Genomic DNA, 21,242 nt, shown 5'->3' with positions numbered 1-21,242 from the left:
GATTCTCCACCAAAACCATTCAGAGCAATTTGCTGCGCATATTTAGTCCACCTTTTATAGTAATTTTCTTGCCCCTTAAAACTGCTGCATGTTTTTCACTACACACCCTTGAATTCTTTTAGGAGGATTATGTCGTGTAACGCGACATGAAGTACGCAGTGGGCCATAGTTTCAACATTTTACGAAAAGATATTTTAACCGGCGACGGAAGTTGCCACAAGTGCCGCGGTCCGTAGCGTGTGGTTAATTTTCACAGTGAATGTGTTGGCAGTGAAGTACACACACCTATACTAAGCTTAACACTATAAACCGATAGGCAACGTACACTTTTCTTCATACCCTGTAGAATGCCGACAACTGGATTAGTGTGTGTAAACAATACCCGTCATACGCTTAGGAACAAGTAGAAATAGTCTTGCAAGTATAAAGAAGTTAAAGATTTAACGACGCGTTGACATATAGACGAAGAATTAGGTGAACTGGGCAATGATAAGTGAACGTACTGGTCTACATCTTATCGGAAACATCATGTTGGCATTAAATTAGGGCACAGACTCATTCATTGTCTTAGTGAGACATCTACAATGTAATATCGGACCGAAATATATGCTACTTATAGGCGATGACACACTGTACTAGCAATCAACCGTATAACCATTGCAAAAAATTTCCCAAATATCGGGCATTTATATGGTAAATAGCAGCATGCCACACATTTTAATTAGTAGTCAGTGAAGGTTGAAAAAAGAACCTGATAAAAGCACGTTACTTAGGCCAGACCAAAATATCGCGAAAGAAGAAGATGTGGGGTTGTCGTATTACTGGTTAAGATTTCCACTGCGTTAGAAGTTGTGCCTGCACGCGTGTTGGTTAGTACAAGAGTAGATGAAAGATAAATAATGAATATTTAGCTGAAAATGTCTGGAAAACAAGCGGCAAATTCTACATGTATAGTAAGTTTGTTACTATACAACCACGACATTATTTAGTTTGGCTTTTCGTGGCCACTGCTGTATGGAGGCTGATACATTGCAGTCATCAAGAACAGTGGTTAAGGAAAACGCACCATCTATCGAAGCTTTCAGAAGAGCTGTGCTTATACTGTGAAATTGCTCATCGTGTCCTAGCAAAATATCACGATTAAAACTCACGATGAGCCGACCGAAATTCTCCAGCCCCACGTGCAATAATATTGCGGACGATTAATAAACAGAAGGTGGCCTCGCATCTCACACAAAGCTGAAGCCCGTAACTTCACAGGGATCGTGCAGAGTAACATGGGCGCAATTCAAAGAGAATAATTCTTCAAACTCTAATAAAATGTGAATCTTCTAGAGTTGGGGAAAACTGAAGGTCTCACCACTAGAAACGTTTGGTGTCTCTCAAAACAAATAACATTTCGGTGATCTTGCGCTCTCCAAACTTGGCATTCTGAGTGATGGAGAAAGGTACCTAATTCATTCAGTGTTTCTACAGGGTGATTGCGTCGTTTAGCATCCGCAGTTCTGACTTTGACGATAGCTTCTGACAGTACGGCGAAATTGTAAATTCTTTGTGATTGCGTTTATCTGTTGTCTATTCAAGTCTAATAATTGAATTTATGTCAGCGATGAGTCTCTATCTGTGTCCTTTGATGCTGGTGACTATTAAGTATCACGAAGGCTAAGTCCCATCACAAATCAGCAATCAACTATCCCGTTGTCTGTCTAAACGGTAAAGATGATTTTACTTCAGTCCCACTTCTGACTAATAATTCCAACCGTAAAACTTTTAAACTTCAGATCGTCTTTAAAATAACCTAGCAGCGCTTAACATGCGTACTACTATTGCAAGAGTACAAGAGAGAAATGAAGTTAACATCTCCATTGCCGAGTTACATTGTAGTCACCGCAATCGTACAGCTCGATGGGGCTACAACCCTCTTCTAGGAAAAATGTTATCTTTGGTCAATTGATGGTCTGGTGTTTAACCTTCGTAAATAATAATTTCTTGAATTCTTACTGTTTCGTATCATATGGTATTCTTTCATTCAGTCCTTTCTTTATGATAAGCATTAGTATTTACATAACACTGTTGTTAATTAAACTGTCAAGAGTGTAAATTTTGTTGTCAGTACTGTCATCACTGTCAAGATGACTGACTTTTCTATTTCTTTTTGCAACAAAAGGGTGTTCGTTATGGGTTGGGCGAACGTTTGGACGGCGGAATACCGTTCCTGACCTGTACAGGAAGGACAGAGTAAACGCATTTCATCCCGTCACGTTGGATCGTTCTACTGTTAAGATGGTCTCACGTACGACAAAGTTTTACGGTTACTGGGGACCGGCGGTGCTGACCATTCCCTAAACACAAACTCAGAGATCGCCAGATCAGTTCCCAGCAAACGAAACCGAGGTCCCTCAGGTTATCGTCATTTACCTCGTCACAGGATACATGCGTTGCTCACTGAATGCTTCGCACGTCAGGAGCATTACCCTCCTAGAGGAACGTGGTTCTAGTGACATCCTTAAACTTTCGAAATAAGCTATAAGTCAGGTTTATTCGCGTCGCCAATCTTCCAACGGTCTGCTATAGTACCAGTGAAGAATAGGAACCCTGTAACATAGCACACTGTGTGACCCCACATTATCTCTGATACACGACCGTGACATAATCTTGCCACAATGCTGACAGTGAAATTCGTGCTATGTAAAAAAGGTGAAGACTTACCGTTGTCTTATCACTAGTAAAATTAAACTGCTATGTTACTTTTGTACTTCCTATCTTTAATAAAGCATATTCCTCTCCATTGCAGTTTACGTGGTGAAACCAAAGAGTCAATGCAAACCATACCTGTCAGATTGTCCCAGGAACTAGGAGTATTGCAAATCAGTTGGCTCAGATTGAATCGTCTGCGACGGAGTGGAGAATAAATAGCTGGACTGCTGACTGAAGACATCTGCTGTTTCCAGAGGAGCCAAGAAACTGGAAGAGTGTCAGAACTTGACTCTTATACTTAAAAGTAACCGGTCGAATCTACACATCCTATTGTGTGTCAGTTTCTGATTACTTCACGACATGCAGTAAATATCATTACTGTAAAGATTAGTACTAAAAACTTTGCATTTGTATTCTTTTTATGTTTCTGTTGTTTCTATAACAGTTGTATGCCGACGCAAGAAAAGTGTAGTTTCATGACGTCAACTGTTATATTAAACGGTAGAAGATATTTCTCTACCTACAGGTTCACGTAAATACGGACAAACTACGGCTTGTTATTAATAACATCAAATGCATTTCATCCGTTATCCACGCTGACCTCCTATATTCCCAATGTCCACTTCCAACCTCAACACACTGCCTGCCACGAGGACACCGGCGGCCACAGCAAAGACTCACGACTGACGCCACGGCTGGGCCTTACGTGGCTTGGGAAATAAGTGAAAAATTTGTAATCCAGAAGAAATAGTGTCATATCTCACTGTTCTATATAAATTTATTGCAAGCTATTTGAAATATCGCGCCAAGATGCGTATTCGCATTATCGAAGTAGTAAAAGTGACCGTGTACCGTCTCAATTACTAGATCTTGTCGATTGAAGCGTAAGTAAAGGTATGTGCCGAAAAGTAATGCCTCTGAATCTTTATATGTGAAAACTTATAAAGCTTTTTAAATAAAATAAACTTTATTAACACTCTACATTCTCATTCTTCCTGTCACTATGTTTATCCAAACGAGAGAACAGTTTCTTGATACCCTCACTGTAGAATGTTGGACGTTGTTGAAGGGGCCATAACATTACTTCTACTTGCTCCGCTTCATCACTATCAAAGTGAAACCCTCTAAAAAGTTTTCATCGAGTTTTGGAAAAAGATGACGGGCGGATGGGGTATAGTTGGGGTGTATGGAAGATGATCTCTTACCTCGTATACAAGGTGTCGGGTTGCTACACATGTCGCATGTACATGCTGTGTCGTTGTCATGATCAAGGAAAGGTAGCTCCATCTGTGCAAGAACTCTTCGATTCGTCTTTTCAGTTTCTTGAAGAAATACAACAGGCAGTATCTCGAGCTCTGTTACAGTTACGTAACACACGGCCATGTCACACGCTACAGTACGTAGCCCTCGATCGGCAGAGGGTAGCAATTGCGTTATGGAATCGTGAAAGTCGACCGAGTAATATGCACGTCGCGTATTAGGGTAACCTGCATTGTAAACACAATGAAAAACTCGGAGGCATACATCCCGTCTTATCAATACTTTCTTTCATTTTTTCTTGGGTAACATCAGATATCCAAAAAAAAGTATGATGCAAAACGAATGCTACTAAATAGTGTTATACCAATAAACAGAAAGATAAATCGAGACAGGTAAGAAAATCGTTATCAGTTAGATTAAGGAAACCATACATTAATCATAAATTTATTCTGCTCAGCACTAAAATTATATGTAAATTGCAAATGGCCACAAAACACATAATTTGCTTGATAGGAATAGACAACAGTGCACACGATTAAGAAATAATGCCGCACGTCACGGTAGACATTTGATTTCTCATCCCAGTTCAAGACAAAAGTGAATCTACCTAACCTTAGTCCCACTCGCTGGTTAACAAAAATGCTTTTCAGAAAATGAGGCTCTGGTCATGCTGTTACTTCATGCAGCGGAGCTAAGAACAAGTAGCACTAATTCTGGGCTGAGGTGGAGCTCTCCCATTAGCTCGGTGAGACGAGAAAATGCCATGGGAATCGGAGACTCAGATGTTCAAGTTGAATTTGCTCCAAACATTCTTTTTCAGTTAAAGCATCAAACAGTATCCAGTTGAAACCTCCAATTGTGGTATGTTATCTTTTTCTATCTGTCTTTATTTAAACATTAAGACATAACATAAACTTCTTACATATAAAACGTCTGTTTTACTCTGTCCATGAGTTAATTAAAACCAGTTGAAAATAATAGTGCACGCAATAACATCGTCGGTATCCAATGAGGTACAAAAGACGCATTACGTAGGGGACACTAAATTGCACATTACGTTACACATTATAATTCCATTCTAGACGTCCATCGTTCAAGCTTATCTTCACAGTGCTGGTACGTAGACACACGAATAAATTTCACTTTCGGAAAGGCGTTCAACTACCTTGCATTTGCAAATTTCGCAACTAACCGCATCATACGTTGCTGGAACCTACACAACACGTCTGCTTCAACTTTTGTCCAGTTTCCCTCCCCCCTACACTCACACACCAAATTAGGCTCCAGTGGATTAATGTCGGGAGATTGTAGAGTCGACAACATCGAAAATCCATGATTGATCCATTTCCTTGGAGATTCTTCTATTCCAATGTGTTGCACTGTACCATCGTTCCGAAACATAAAGTGTTACGGAATACGAAGAGAAACTTTTGAAACGCATCATGTAATGTATTCCAAAGGAACGAACGATGTAAGGGCATATGCAAATTGTCCAGTAATAGGTAAGGGGTCGAAAGCACTTCTTTAATGATTCTAGCCAGTAGATTTATGTTGCTGCGCCACGAACACAAGCCATGTACTGGGTGGTATTTTCAGAATTCTTCTAAATTTCTCGCACCTATGGCTGCCGAATGTCACATCATATTACTTCGCGGGTGACGTTGATATATAGCAAACGATTCGAGGACGCAGGTTTACGACGCCGCACATACGAGTGAATGCAAGGCACGGCGGGCACGGTATACAAGTGTAATGAAATCAGGGCAGCACTGGGAACTGACATGCTGTGAATAACCGATACATTGCAGATAGAAGTGCAGCTAATGAACTGTATGTAGTGACCGAAGAGGGTTGAGGGATCCTGACGTTATAACTGTTAAAGAGCGCTCTACTTGTTTCCTCCAGAGGAAATACGTCAGGGGTGTAGCATGAAGGTAAGTGAATAACGATTGATTAAATTGCACGACCCCCCGGGTGAAGAGCAGTCTGCGGTTATTCACGAATATGCCCTGGCTGCTGAGGCTAACTACAACATTAGTCTGCTACATCACGTAACTAATTAGAAGGCACTGAACAGAACTTGGGAGAAAAGAAAATTGTGACCTGAACCTGACTAGATAAAGGGATCGGTTAAAACGACACCTTCTGGGACATAAATAATATTGGATAACTCCTTCAAAGAGTGACTTAGACAACAACAACTCCCACCGAGCAACACACTTGTTTTGTAGCCGTTTGCGATTTCAGTAATTGTTATTACATAGTCTTGTTGGCTAACGTTCTTAATCAATATACAGGGTGGCAAATAAATGCCAGCATGCGAATCTTTAACCAGATTCCAATCAAAAATTTATCTCTCTAAATAAGACTGAGTGCGTTTAGAAAACACATAACTGGTGAAAACGAGGAGATATAAACAATGTCACATCGTGTAGGGCATTGGAATGTAAAGAGGACTGTGTCATCCCACATAACCGTGCCGGGTGTAGCAGGTCACTGAGTGGTCCGATGAAACATCAAACCTAAGACGCCCATAGAGCCGTTGTTCAAATCTTCGTCAGGTTTCTTTTACATTTTTTTGATTCCCGTTCCCTAGCTCTCGTAGTTTATAAGTTGTGCATCATTTCAACACAGGACAATGACCTATAAAATGATAGTGGCCTATGGCATGATAGTGGGAACCATTAACCTGGGTGTATGTGTCTACTGACTGCAGAGTGGACAACCATGGCTATTCCTGTCAACTTTGTGTAGGACAGCTTCCCGATGAAACGCACAAAAGATAAATATCTTAATATGTTTTTGATGCTGAGTGTTTCCGATCAAAAGGCTAGTGTTGCACGAGCATATGCTAAATAGTACCACAGAAGACGCCATCTTGATGAGAATGGTTTTCGTCATCTGAAACACAGCCTTCTGGGAAACGGGTAACCTTCGTATACAAGCAACGCACAGAAGGCGCCCAAGGACAAAACCTATTCCACAAACAGATAACGCAGTTCTTGAAATCATTCAACTACATCACCAAAAGCAGTTCCAGATATGTGACAAACTGCTATTTGAAGTGATGCACAATGACCAGTTTCTGTATCACAGCACGCTAATTCAGCACCAGTGGCAAGAACACCGAAATGGAAGAGAATAGTTATTTGAATGGATTCAGCACCAAGTGGAAAATATTGGCCATTTTAAAAGTAACGTGGGATGGACTGACGAATATAGCTTCACTCGTGAAGTTATTTTCAACTCACAACAATTATTACTGAATGGAACACAACCTGCATGTGAACGTGACATTTCACAACCGCCCTGTAGGGCTCAGGGGTTGTAATAAGTCGGAACGACACAGAGGTATGGTTTGGTAGAGAGGGGTGACTTACGCCTAAGAATGCGGAGAAAAGCCGGCAAGTGTTTCGTTGACTTTAATCCATAGAAGTTAAACAGCAGCCCTCCTACTGATCGCAGTGATGGCGCCACGTGGCGTCCATCCATGGATCAGCACCAATACCAGCGGTGGAACCTGCTGCATTGGCGTCCAGCCAGCCAGCGTTGCAGAAGTAACGCTCCTACTCTCGTGACCGCTATAAGGGGTAACCGCGATACATTAACCTGCGTGTATGTGCATAGGTAGCCTGGGACGTGGCTGGCAGCTCCCTCAAGCACAAATTGTGAACCCCACGTACAGCGCCCACGGGAAAATAACTGGCCGCCATCGTTGTAGAAAGCCTTAGCAGCCAGGCCATATTCGTGAGAGATGTTTGTGATGTCCTTAGGTTAGTTAGGTTTAACTAGTTCTAAGTTCTAGGGGACTAATGACCTCAGCAGTTGAGTCCCATAGTGCTCAGAGCCATTTAAACCATTTAATAAATTATTAGTCAGTTTGTAATAATGTAGTTACTACTTCCAAACCCTATTGCTTCAGAATAATTAGTTTATAACGTTTTGTTTATGGCAATACTGAACTTCTCCCCACGATGCCCAGACCTCAAATGAAGAAGTCTACATATAGATCATATGAAACTATGTGGTGCCAGGATAGTTTATAAGTTTCAATCATATATTGATAGACCGAAGTCAAAAATGAGAATCTGTTGCAAGGCCAAGAGCAGAAAGCAGGATTCCTGCTTAGTAGGTAAATGTGCTTACTACGGCAACCCCCTGCGTACAGAGGCTTTGTACAGCTCCACGCATTACCATAGCATGCGTTACACTGCAGTCCACATTCCGTTTCACGTCTCATCCCACTTGACACCCGTTATTGATTTTCTATTCGGGTGGTAAAGGATAGTAGCTCACTGATAGATAACTTCTTTATAGACCAAGATAAGTTTAACCAGATAAATGCTCAGCCTGTTGAGAATGGTCTTTCTGATCATGGTGCACAGCTAGTTACAATATATGACATAGCTCCATTCAGCAATACTAAACAGTCCCTAAAGTAGTACGTTCAGTCAACAATTTAACAATAGCAAATTTCAGGGAAAGCCTACAGCAGTTAGACTGGGATGAGGTGTACCGTGAATCTGATGCCAATTTAAAATATAATTTATTTCATGACTTTTTGTAAATGCATTTGAAAACTGCTTCCCCAAGAAAATAATTAAATATACTCGTAAGAAACCTTGTAAGAAACCATGGCTTACTAAGGGTATAAAAATATCTTGTAACCGGAAAAGGGAAATGTATCTGACAGCAAGAAAGAGTAGTGACCCAGAAACTATCAAACATTATAAAAACTACTGTGTTATATTAAGAAAAGTTATTAAAAAATCCAGAAGTATGTGTATCATGTCTGAAATCAGCAACTCTGATAATAAAATTAAAACAATTTGGAATATTATTAAAAGAGAAACAGGTCAACCAAGAGCACAGGAAGACAGTATTACCATCAAATTGAATGAAAACTTTACGAACAAAAAGTCAGAAGTTGAAAATATTCTTAATAATCATTTTCTAAATGTTGTGGATATTGTAGGATCCAGGTGTTCACTAGAAGATGCTAGGCTGTTAATGGAAGAGGCCATACCTATGCAATTTGATAAAATTGAAATCTCACCCACTTCTCCCTCTGAAATTAGGAAAATAATAAACTTGCTTAAAAGCAAAAAGTCACATGGAATTGATGGCATTTCCAGCAAAATACTAAAAACTTGTTCTCAACAGATAAGTAAGATTCATAGCCACCTGTGTAGTAGCTCTCTGGAACAGGGCATTTTCCCTGATAGACTGAAATATGCTATTGTTATACCTTTGCATAAAAAGGAGGATAGATCTGATGTCAACAATTACCGTCCAAATCTCCATTCTAACAGCTTCATCCAAAATTTTTGAGAAAGTAATGTATTCAAGAGTAGCTTCACATAACTGTAACAATGAAGTACTAACAAAATGTCAGTTTGCTTTCCAGAAAGGTTTTTCAACAGAAAATGCCATATATGCTTTCACCAATCAAATTTTGAATGATCTGAATAACCGAACACCACCCATTGGGATTTTTTGTGATCTCTCAAAGGCTTTTGATTGTGTAAATCATGAAATTCTGCTAGACAAGCTCAAGTATTGTGGCATGAGTGGGACAGTGCACAAATGGTTTAATTTGTACCTAACTGGAAGAGTGTAGAAAGTTGAAATAAGTAGTTCTCATAATATGCAAAGATCAGCACATTCCTCAAACTGGGGAACTATCAAGAATGGGGTTCCACAAGGGTCAGTCTTGGGTCCTTTGTTGTTCTTAATATATTAATGACTTGCCATTCTATATTCATGAAGAGGCAAAGTTAGTTCTCTTTGCTGATGATACAAGTATAGTAATCACACCTGACAAACAGGAATTAACTGATGAAATTGTCAATACTGTCTTTCAGAAAATTACTAAGTGGTTCTTTGTAAACGGACTCTCACTGAATTTTGATAAGACACAGTACATACAGTTCCGTACAGTGAATGGTATGACGCCATTAATATATATAGACCTTAATCAGAAGCATATAGCTTAGGTAGAATATTCCAAATTTTTTGGTGTGGCCATTGATGAGAGATTAAATTGGAAGAAACTCATTGATGATCTGCTGAAACGTTTGAGTTCAGCTACTTATGCAATAAGGGTCATTGCAAATTTTGGTGATAAACATCTTAGTAAATTAGCTTACTACGCCTATTTCACTCGTTGCTTTCATATTGCGTCATATTTTGGGGTAATTCATCACTGAGGAATAAAGTATGTATTGCACAAAAGCGTGTAATCAGAATAATAGCTGGAGTCCACCGAAGATCATCCTGCAGAAATTTATTTAAGGATCTGGGGATATTCACAGTATCTTCTCAGTATATATACTCTCTTATGAAATTTGTTATTAACAACCAAAGCCAATTCAAAAGTAATAGCAGTGTGCATAACTACAATACTAGGAGAAAGGATGATCTTCACTATTCAAGATTAAATCTAACTTTGGCACAGAAAGGGGTGAATTATACTGGCACTAAAGTCTTTGGTCACTTACCAAATAGTATCAAAAGTCTGACAGATAACTAACAAGTATTTAAGAAGAAATTAAAAGAATTTCTGAATGACAACTCCTTCTACTCCATAGACGAATTTTTAGATATAAATTTTAAAAAAAACAAGAAAAAAAACAAAAAAATATTAAAAAAATAAAAAAATAAAAATAAAAAAACACAAAAAATGAAAAAGTTGTTATATGAACTTAAGTATGTTGTTAAATTAACTTAATTATGTCATGTATTGGAAAATTTGACTCGTTCCACATCATTACGAAATATCGTATTCATGATCCATGGAACTAGTATTAATCTAATCTAATCTAATCTTGCTCTGCAGTGACATTTAGTTACAACTGTCTAATTTGTACCTTACACTTTTCTGCGCATTTTTGTACCAAAGACGGAAGTCTGACCTACGTCTCCTGCTCGCTTCAACACGCCTTTGCACAACTGCTGGTACTAACCTAGCATTTCCCCCTGCCTCAACCCAGATTTCCACTGATGCCACATTCCTCTTCATATTCCCCCTACACTGATTCGTTCGACATTGAGGCAATCTTCCAGTAAGTCAGAGGGACGTGAGGCTATTTGGATTGTGTTTTATGTACGTTGGATAAGTGACTCGATGTTATTTGATATCATCTGTAGTGATTATTCTTAAGAAACTGATTGCACACCTGTGTGAGGAAAATTTGTTGTTGCCATTTGCCTGGCTGCAAATGATTTGTCTGTTGCAGTCATGGTGGAACTTTCTGTCTACCTGTCAGATTTGGTTATTATTCATGACATACATTTGTTTAGGCAGTATATGTGCCGTGTTCAGTTTTAACTGAATATTATGGAATAGGCACCATATCGCAATCTGTTTGGTGGTGGCAAATATAGTTCGTACGCTGAACACTGTCTACATCTAAATTAAAGGTTTTATTTAAGAATTAATGGCTTACAATAACGCCTTTATAGGAAGAGTGGATCTAATCGCACACTTAACTTCCATACTTTTAATATCAGGGGTAACACCCTCAGAGGATAAATATCTCAGTGCCTGATTGCTAACACCAAAGTTACTGTTAACAGCAATTGCTATCTACTTAGCAGTATTTTGCGGTAAGTTAAGAACCCTCTGTTGCAAACATGTAATATGCATTAGTTGCATCACAGCGCAGCATTTGCTCTGTAGCAGGAGCGCCATTTCGCACGCCGATGCATAACAAAGACTGTGAATGGAGAACTCTGGCGGCTGTGGTTGTTGTGTCGGGACTCAACAGCGATTTGACGCAGGCACAGACCTGATGGAGTGACATGTAACAAAAGTGTAGCGAGGATGGCGATTGTCATGAAGGCTGAAGCCCCAGACACCCAACATAGCATACAATATTCAGCTATAGTGGCTGTAGCTTGTAGAGCCAGGTGGGTGGTACTCAAGTACCTCTCCGAACGGATTAAAGTCACTAGCTTGTAGTCTCTCGATATGGCCGGCTTCACGGCGTCTTCTGTCAATCTCTGGTGTAACCAAACAGCATCAGTAGTTTACAGTGGCTGTGTTCCATCACAACCAGCTGGCAGATGTCTTGGAAACAGTCTTCACTCTGGCAGCAGGAGCACATAGCGAGTTGCAGAAATAGTTTACGCTGTAACTAGCAAGACTGTCATGTTGTCAGAATCAGATTCATGCAGTATTGTTTCTGAAATGGAAGGTATTTAAGCTAGACCTGTAGCTAGACCTGTCCTCACTGTGGAGTCTCAGTTATTGTCGGTTTTCCCTCCCTTCGCTCTCCCCACGAATGCTAAGATGCCATCAACCGCTAAACTGAGATGTCACATGTTACTACTCAATTCTGAATGGCACACATATCAACCTATTGTTTGCAATCACAATGCGTCCTCTACACTTCTTGCTTACGGCTTAGCTCAGTGTGGCAATGCCTTGTGAGGGGCACCCTGCCCTCTGCAACAATGACACACTTTGCTTGCTGAAGATATCGACTGTCACACATGGTATTAGCCGGAATTGTTTCTCTGCTGTCTGTACCAAGAAATAATTCTGAAGTTTTACGTGTTTAATCAGGAATTAGAATTCCTGCGCAACGGTTGTGCCGATGATGTTGTCAGCACCAATTTTTATTTCTGGTGACATGATAGATTCGCTGTGTGTAATCTAACAATGTCTGTTAGTCAAGTTTTCGATCAGTGGATATTTGTGTTAATTATCAACTGGTTTTGTCTTGTATTGTGTGTGGTTGCGAGTGTGGCAGTATTTGCCAGTTGGCGAATTTTTAAGTCACAGAAAATTAGATTTACAGCTCCAAGTGCATTGTCCATCACATATTTTATTTACGTTACCGGTTACCAGTGTTTCATGGAATGTGTTTTTCTTTTAAAGTACATTATAAAATTAGAATAACTTGTTTCAATCGTTGCAGTACATAGAACTTTATCATTCTACGTTGTTCGAAATATTTCTACCTGCCAGATATGCAGTGTTGCTATAAGGAGTGTGTCAATTAGAGTAGGCCACTTTATTCATACAGAGCTCTATTCGATAGCAAACTGTTTGCCATGTCTAATTGACACTACTGAAAGCTATTACACAGTTGCACTGTCGCTGGCTCCAGAAGCCAGGAATCACGTGTATTGATAGGTTGACTTAATTGCTGTTAAACATTTGAAATGAAAGAGACATTCTGCTCAGCTTACTACCCGACAGCAACATCCTGCCCTCCATTCACCAAACACATTAAAAGTCACATAGTAAGTTGACAGACCAACTGTCACTGGAGAATACAAAAAAGTATGGAGATGCAAGGATTAAATGTAGGAGGTAGAGACCTCATCAGTAATCACACAAAATTCTCTCTCGTGAATAGAAAAGACAACAACAGGCAAACGTTATATACTGGTCCATTTGAAATAGGCGTTGTTCTAAATGTTGGTGCTTACTTGCTAGTATATCCTGGATAAACAAAATTAAAGGCCATAAACACACCACTATTTAATGAGCAGCATCTAAAATGGTTTTCAATGCTGATGTCCAGATAATGATTTATGTATGAATTTAGATTCCACGTTTTGTAGATAAAAGTCCACGTAACTCGACCAATTACATTTAGTACGAAGCACATGTGTACTTGGTACAAGTGTATGTATACGTAGAATTGTGTGTGTAGATATGCATTATTAACCAGTTGCCATGTTGTGGAAGACACTTAGAATAATCTGTAATGAGCTGTAAATACTTAGTGAAGTTGTACTTTTATGTTACTTAATGAAATGTGTCTTGCGTACATGTTGTTATAACAAGGGTATCTTGGAATGGTTCCAGTCAAAAGGAGTCACCACACGTATTACGATGTTTATACCATTGTGACAGCTCCTGTTTCGTAAAATGTGGTCGGCCGGTGACGGATTCACAAGCGCATTCGCAACTGTACTTCCTTGACCGGCAGAAACGGACGTCCATATAAGTCTTTCTTCAGGTCACCAAAGGTGTGAAAATCACGCAGAGAAAGGTTCTGGCTGAACGGAGCATGTTGCAGTGTTTCTCAACCGAATTGTTGAAGATCAGGCTTAGTCCGATTGGCAGTGTGGTGGGTTGCTTTGCCGTGCAACAAGAGCATTCCGTCCGACTGTCCGAAGTCAAATGGAAAATCCTAGATTAGAAATATCCCACGTCTTGTGATATCACACCTACATCATACCTGCGTCCAAGATCCTTTCCTCGGAGCAATGGACGCTGCAGCATTATGTATATGACATAATTACTGGTGTGAGGTACCAACAGCTGATAGTGCCTTTTTGCGGTAAGTATGGCAAAAAATTGCAGTCTCTCGATGTGATTGGCTGATGCATTCGAAGACTGTGAACTAAAACACCACCTTTCTTTCATCAACACTTTTGGAAAGGTGCATTAAACTCACCTAACATTCTGGAATAAGTTTCTTTAAATATAAGCTATCGCCTACTTCATTCGAAGGTCGGAATTACAAGTGTAACTAAAAACAAAAGCTAAACGAAAAGTTACTGCACGTGTTGATGTTTTGGGCCAATTTTATTGGAAGTTATAAGAGTAACTTAGAAAAATCTATAATTTGAACACAAGCAAGTAATGAGTAATGTGTATTTTACCAAAGAGAGGACCAAATATGCAAAAATAAGAGGAGGAGATGGTGAAGGAATAGTAGTCATGTAAATTTTGATGCAACTTAGGTTTGTATTTTTCGCTTGGTAAGGTGTTATCTTGCTGGGAGGTATAGCAATAATTTTGATCATAGAGGAATAGAGTTTTACTGAAGAAACATTTCGTTAAGCTCATCCCTTCAGGAAGATTTAACGAAATGTGCGGCATATGTGAAGCCACCGTTAAAAAGTAAATAAATTTTTCTATATTTTTTAACTTTGCTTTAGGGTACTGGTATGTTGAAAGATCGATATTAGGTGCTATAGAGAGATGTAATGGGAGTGAGCAAATGAATGTGTAAAATGGTTATGTTTGTATGCAAAACTCTTTGACATAAACGAATTACTTCATACCCAATTGTAAATTAACGATAAGGATAATGTTATTGCCATTCAATGAAAAAATTGTAATGACTGTAACCACCTCAGGGCTAATTTTCGCGGTTAATATGTTAATCAAATGTACAGAATAACATGAGCGGTAGTACAAAGGGTTTTACGTGACCAGAAGTTGAGGTGGCCTTGGCGAGAGGAGCGCCAAGTGAAAAGACGGTGGAAAGAAAGGCAATTACGTGGGAGCCTTCACAGCATTTGTATCGGGCTGTGATAGGTCCTCTAAGGTGACGCTTATTTGGTGCTAAAGTTGTGAAAAAAGTGCAACCAAATATTCGGACGGCACGGCTTTTATGACCCAAAGTCGTCTCCAGTATGTATCAATTCGGAAACCAAGATTATTGGAATAATTTTATGATGAATTTCGGCCGACGCTCCGACGAGTAAAGATGGCTCCTGCTTGTGACGTGGCTATCAATAAGGAATTCGATCACAGGGGACGTGAAGAGCCGACCGAAATGGTTGTACCAACAGTACTATGAGCCCTCCAGCACACAACTCAGGGCAAGCATTACTTTTATAGACTTGTTTGTTTGATCTCAAAACGTGTAAGGGGCTACACTCTACTTACTTTGAAATGCAAAAATTGAAGATGTGCAAACTTATTCTCCAAAAATTCCTGCCACAAGCCATCACCAGTCCTGATTCCTGCTCATGCATGTTGTGTAATGAGAGTTTGAAAGTTAAATTGCGTGTTTGTTTAATAATTGAGTAAAAGGTGCAATAAGTAAATTCATTATTAATACGAACTGCTTCATAATAGAGAGAGGGAGACTTTCATTCGAAGTAATTGCTTTGGTTTGTAACACCATCTTTAAATGTGGTCGCTTTATTCAAAGAAATAAACTACACTCCACTGAATAACATTAATTTTGCTATAAATTTAAATTTGCTTTGCTTGCTAAATCATGATTAACGTAACAAGTTTTTTCAAAAGTAACGATGGCTGCCACTTGGCCAGTCCCAATTTGCTTCCATGGAGTTTCGAAGTAAATTCATGTAAAAAAAATACTGCCGTTGAAAGGCAATGTCAACACTAAAAATAAGTAAAAGAAAAACGGTTAAAGATTTCAAAACTGCTCCATCAGACCTGTCCAACGAAAATAAAATTTTAGGAATAGTATTTCTTACAGTGGGCCTAACTAAGGTAAGGTTACAAGGCTGCTGTGGTGTGCTCCTTCGGTTTGGATGGATCTGATACCAGGTAGGTCAGACATTGTACAATCTTGTGTGCCCCACCGATTTAGCACATCGAGTCCCTTCATCCACATTGTGCCTTGGGAAGAGGCCCAGGATAAATGATCGCCTTGCATTAAAGTCCATTAGGTTACACCAGTCACAGGTTTTCTTGAACATAGGAAGTTTATTAACAATATATGCAGTAACATTTTTTAGTGTAGAGTTAACGTTAGGAGGGTGCGTGAATGGCTGTATTGCGACTTGAGAAAAGTAGGGGATCGCGGCCGCGGAGACACCGTTAACATTTTTTGCGCCAGTGTTCCAGTATCCGCGAGGCGTCAGAGGAGGTTCGGCCGCTACCCGCTTCCAAAGGGCGTTCGCTTTCGTCCGGACGGCTGCCGCGGGACTTCACTCAGCAGCAAACAACTAACGCTATAATCTGCACTGAAAATGTAATTATTTAAACAAAATTAGTAGAAAGAAAGATGTAAACAAAGACGTACTTAGTTATTTTTTTTTTAACTACGTTTCGTGAAGACAGTATGATTCCGTGCGATTTAGTACGAGAATTATTTAATACTACGAATCGGTCACACGTGGAATCTGCGGGTTTGGTCACATGACGACGGCCATCTTTGTGTCGACGCTAATGCTGACAGTGTGTGTGTTAACTTTACGGACTTTCAGCGAAAGCGGAACTATTAAATTCGTTTCCATCGCGCTTGCTTATTGCAGTTTTGTCTTGAAAGTGGCAAGGTACGCTTCTGCAGAAATATTAGAGGTTGTCAACGATGTCTCCCGCCTGTATTTCTGGTTGTTTTTAGAAGATTGTATACGACGGGATACGCTACGCTCTGTTACTGCATTCTTTTGATGAATTGAGAAGATAGAAAAATTGCAGCGAATAAAAATGGCGAAAGTGAACGCGGACGTCTATGGTAGCCGAGTTGGAGTGGATGTAAAATATAGACTGGCAATGGCAAGACAAGTGTCTTCGAAGGAGAGAAATATGGTAACATCGAATATAAATTAAAGTGTATGACATCTTACCTTAAAGTATTTGTTCGCAGTGTAGCCGTATATGGAAGTGAAACATGGACAATAAACTGTTTAGACAAGCAGGTAATAGAAACCTTTAAAATGAGGTGCAACAGAATAATGCTGAAGATAAGATTGCTACATGCCCTAACAAATAAGAAGGCACTGAACAGAATTTTGGAGAAAAGTAAATTGTGGGCTGAAGCTGACTAGATAAAGGGATCAGTTAAAACGTCACATTTTGAGACATAAAGAGGCTTGGAGAGCTTCCAACCGTAACGTAAACAACAACAACTCCAACTTTGCAACATTCTTGTTTTCTAGCCGTTTGTAATTTCAGTAATTGTTATTACATACTCTTGTTGGCTAACTTCCTCCTACAGAGTGACGAATAAATACCAGGATACGAATCTTTAACCAGATCCTAATGGAAAAATTATGTGTCAAAATAAGATCAGTTGCGTTTAGAATACACATATTGGGTGAAAACGAGGAGCTGTCAACACTGTCATATCATGTAGGGCATCGGAATGTAAAAAGGACCGTGTGTCATCCCACATAACCGTGCCAGACCATGCAGCTCACTGAGTGGTCCGACGAAACATCAAACCTACAGCCACATGTAGCCGTTGTTCAAAACCTCGTCAGGTTTCTTTTACATTATATGGTTCCCATTCCACAGCTCTCGTAATTTGTAAGTTGGGCATCATTTCAACACAAGACAATGGCCTATAAAATGATAGTTGCCTATGGCATTAGAGTGAGATCCATTAACCTGTGTGTATGTGTCTACTGACTGCATAATGGACAACCATGGCTACTGCTGTCAATTTTATGTAGGGCAGCTTCCCGATGAAACGAACAAAAGATATACATCGTTTTTTGATGCTGAGTGTTTCCAATCAAAAGGCTGCTGTTTCTCGTGCATATGCTACACAGTACCACAGAAGACGACATCTAGATGAGAATGGTTTTCGTCACCTGAAGCACAGCCTTCTGGGAAACAGGTAACCTTCGTACACAAGTAATGCACAGTGGTCGCCCAAGGACAAAACCTACTACACAAACAGATAACTGAATTCTGTAAACCATTCAACAACATCACCAAAAGCAGTTCCAGATATGTGAAAAACTGGTTTTTGAAGTGATGCACAATGATCATAGCAAGGTGATTCAGCACCAGTGGCCAGAAGACCGAAATGGACGAGTATAGCTATGTGAATGTATTCTGCACCAAGTAAAGATACTGAACATTTTAAAAGTAACGTGGGATAGACTGAGAGTCTCCCTTCACTCTTGAAGTTATTTTCAACTCACAACAATCATTATTGATTGGAATACAACCTGCGTGTCACCTGTGAACGTGACATTTCACAACCGCCCTGTAGCGCTCAGGGGTTGCAATAAGTCGCAACGGCAGGGAGGTATGGTTTGGTAGAGAGGGGTGACTTACGCCTAAGCGTGCAGAGAAAAACCGGCAACTCATTCGTTGAGTTTCCTGCATCAAAGTTAAACAGCAGGACATCCACCGATCCCAGTGATGGCGCCACGTGGCGTCCATGCGTGGATCAGCACCAATACCAGTGGTGGAACCTGCTGCATCGTCGTCCGGCCACCCTGCGTTGCAGACGTAGCGCTCCCACTCACGTCACAGCTAAGGGGTCGCCGCGGGTTTTGGCTGCATAGGTAGCCTGGGACGTGGGTGGCTGCTCCCTCAAACTCATCTTGTGGACCCCACTTACAGCGCCGAAAGGAAAACATCTTTCAGCCATTGTTGTTAACCTTAGCAGCCAGGGCATATTCATGAGTGTCCGCAGACTGCTCTTCACCCGGGAGGTCGCTAGTTGGCGCCTCCGACCCGCCACAGCCAATAGCAACCTGCAGTCCGCCAGACGATGTCACCCAGAGAGCGGAGGCTAGCGGCACTTTCGCTACTCGCGCCGGTGCAGCTCCAGCCCGCCCCTCTGCAGCTATTGCGCTGCCTTGCAGCGGAGGTTGGTAGTAGTTTCAGCGGTTCGGTTTGCCGCCGAGATTCATCACCAGCATGTCGTCGAGGTTGGCGTGCAATTTAAACAATCGTTCTTCACTCGCCTCTGGGCTACACACCTGACGTATTTCCTCTGGAGGAGACAAGTGGAGTGCTCTTTAATATTTACAGCGTCAGGTCCCCTCAGCCCTCTTCGGTCCCTACACACAGTTCATTAGGTGCGGTACTGCGTGCAATGTATCGGTTCTTCACAGCACGCCAGTTCCCTGTGCTTCCCTGATTTCATCACACTTGTATACAGTGCTCGCCGTGCCTTGCCTTCACTCCGATGTGAGGCAGCCATAGCTGCACGAAATTTAGAAGAATTCTGAAAAAAACACCCCTGCACATGGCTTGTGTTCTTGGGGCAGAGACATAAATCTTCAGGCTAGAATCATGAATGAACTGCTTTTGATCCCTTACCTATTAGTGGACAATTCGCATGTGCCCTTGCACCGTTCATTCCTTTGCAGTATATTCCTTGACGCGTTTGAAAAGTTTCTCTTGGTGTTCAGTTACACCTTAGGTTTCGGAACGCTAGTACACTGCCACACTTTGGAATAGAAGCATTTCCAGGGAAATGAATGGGGGTTGGGGTTGGGTGGTTTGGGGAAGGAGACCAGACAGCGAGGTCATCGGTCTCATTGGATTAGGCAAGGAAGGGGAAGGAAGTCGGCCGTGCCCTTTCAAAGGAACCATCCTGGCATTTGCCTGGAGTCATTTAGGGAAGTCACGGAAAACCTAAATCAGGATGGCCTGACGCGTGATTGAACCGTCGTCCTCCCGAATGCGAGTCCAGTGTCTAACCACTCCACCACCTCGCTCGGTGGAAATGATGGGGTAATGGATTTTCGATGTTCTGGACTCCACAATCTCTGGACATTAATCCACTGGAGTCTACTTTGGTGTGTGAATGTGTAAGTGCAGGGAGGGAGGAAACATAACAAAAGTTGATGCAGACGTGTTGTGTAGGGTCCAGCAACGTACGACACAGCTAGTTGCGAAGTTTGCAAATGCAAGGTAGTTGAACGCCTTTCCTAAACTGAATTTTGTTCGTGTGTCTACGTACCAGCACTATGAAGATGAAACTGGACGATGGATGTCTAGAATGGAATTATAATGTGTAACGTAATGTGCAATTTAGTATCCCCTACGTACTACGTCTTTTGTAACTCATTGGATACCGACGATGTTATTGTGTGCATTATTATTTTCAACTGTTTTTAATTATCTCATGGACAGAGCAAAGCAGACGTTTTATATGTAAGAAGTTCATGTTCTGTCTTAATTTTAAGTAAAGACAGAAAGAAAAATACAATATACCACAATTGGAGGTGTCAACTTGATAGTGTTTGATGCTTTATCTGAAAAAGAATGTTTGGAGCAAACTGAACTTGAACATCATTGAGTCCAAGTCTCCGATTCCTACGGCATTTTCTCGTCTCACTGAGCTAATGGGAGAGCTCCACCTCAGCCCAGAATTAATGGTACTTGTTCTTAGCCCCGCTGCATGCAGTAACAGCATTACCAGAGCCTTATTTTCTGAATCGCATTTCTGTTAACCAGTGAGTTGGACTAAGGTTAGGTTGATACACTTTTGTCTTGAACTGCGATGAGCAATGACATGCCGACCGTGACGTGTGGCATTTTTTCTTCATCGTGTATAATGTGGGCTACTCCTATCAAGCAAATTATGTGTTTTGTGGCCATTTGGGATTTATATTTAATTTTAGTACTGAACATAATAAATTATGGTTAATGTATGGTTTCAAAAAAGGTTCAAATGGCTCTAAGTGCTATGGGACTTAACTGCTAAGGTCATCACTCAACCAGAACTTAGTACTACTTACACCTAACTAAACTAAGGACACCACACCCATCCACGCCCGAAGCAGGATTGGAACTTGCGATCGTAGTGGTCGCGCGGTTCCAGAATGTAGCGTCTAGAACCGCATGGCCACCCCGGCCGGCT

The 21,242-nt window shown here is 40.7% G+C and overlaps 2 protein-coding genes across 6 annotated transcripts in view; one reads left to right on the top strand and one right to left on the bottom strand.

Annotated features, from left to right (window-relative positions):
- The window catches only part of LOC126236546 (uncharacterized), a 127,980-nt gene that overhangs the window by 5,691 nt on the left and 101,047 nt on the right, over positions 1-21,242 (top strand). The window contains exon 3 of one of the 4 annotated variants that reach the window (XR_007544938.1): positions 2,795-3,591. The exons of 2 other annotated variants lie outside the window; for them this stretch is intronic. Coding sequence is in view for 1 of the 2 variants with exons in the window: in XM_049945938.1 (XP_049801895.1) it covers positions 2,795-2,856 (62 nt within the window). In the remaining variant the exon portion in view is untranslated. Of the gene's footprint in view, positions 1-2,794; positions 3,679-21,242 lie in introns of those variants that run through there. One more of the 4 variants, XM_049945938.1, reaches the window with a different exon arrangement.
- LOC126236542 (uncharacterized) overlaps positions 1-21,242 on the bottom strand; it is a 120,050-nt gene that overhangs the window by 13,776 nt on the left and 85,032 nt on the right. The gene's annotated exons all lie outside the window — the stretch shown is intronic.

The sequence above is a fragment of the Schistocerca nitens genome, chromosome 2, assembly GCF_023898315.1.
Source record: "Schistocerca nitens isolate TAMUIC-IGC-003100 chromosome 2, iqSchNite1.1, whole genome shotgun sequence".
NCBI classification, from domain to species: domain Eukaryota; kingdom Metazoa; phylum Arthropoda; class Insecta; order Orthoptera; family Acrididae; genus Schistocerca; species Schistocerca nitens.
Note: the sequence above shows the minus strand (reverse complement) of the source record. Positions and strands in the feature narration are given on the sequence as shown.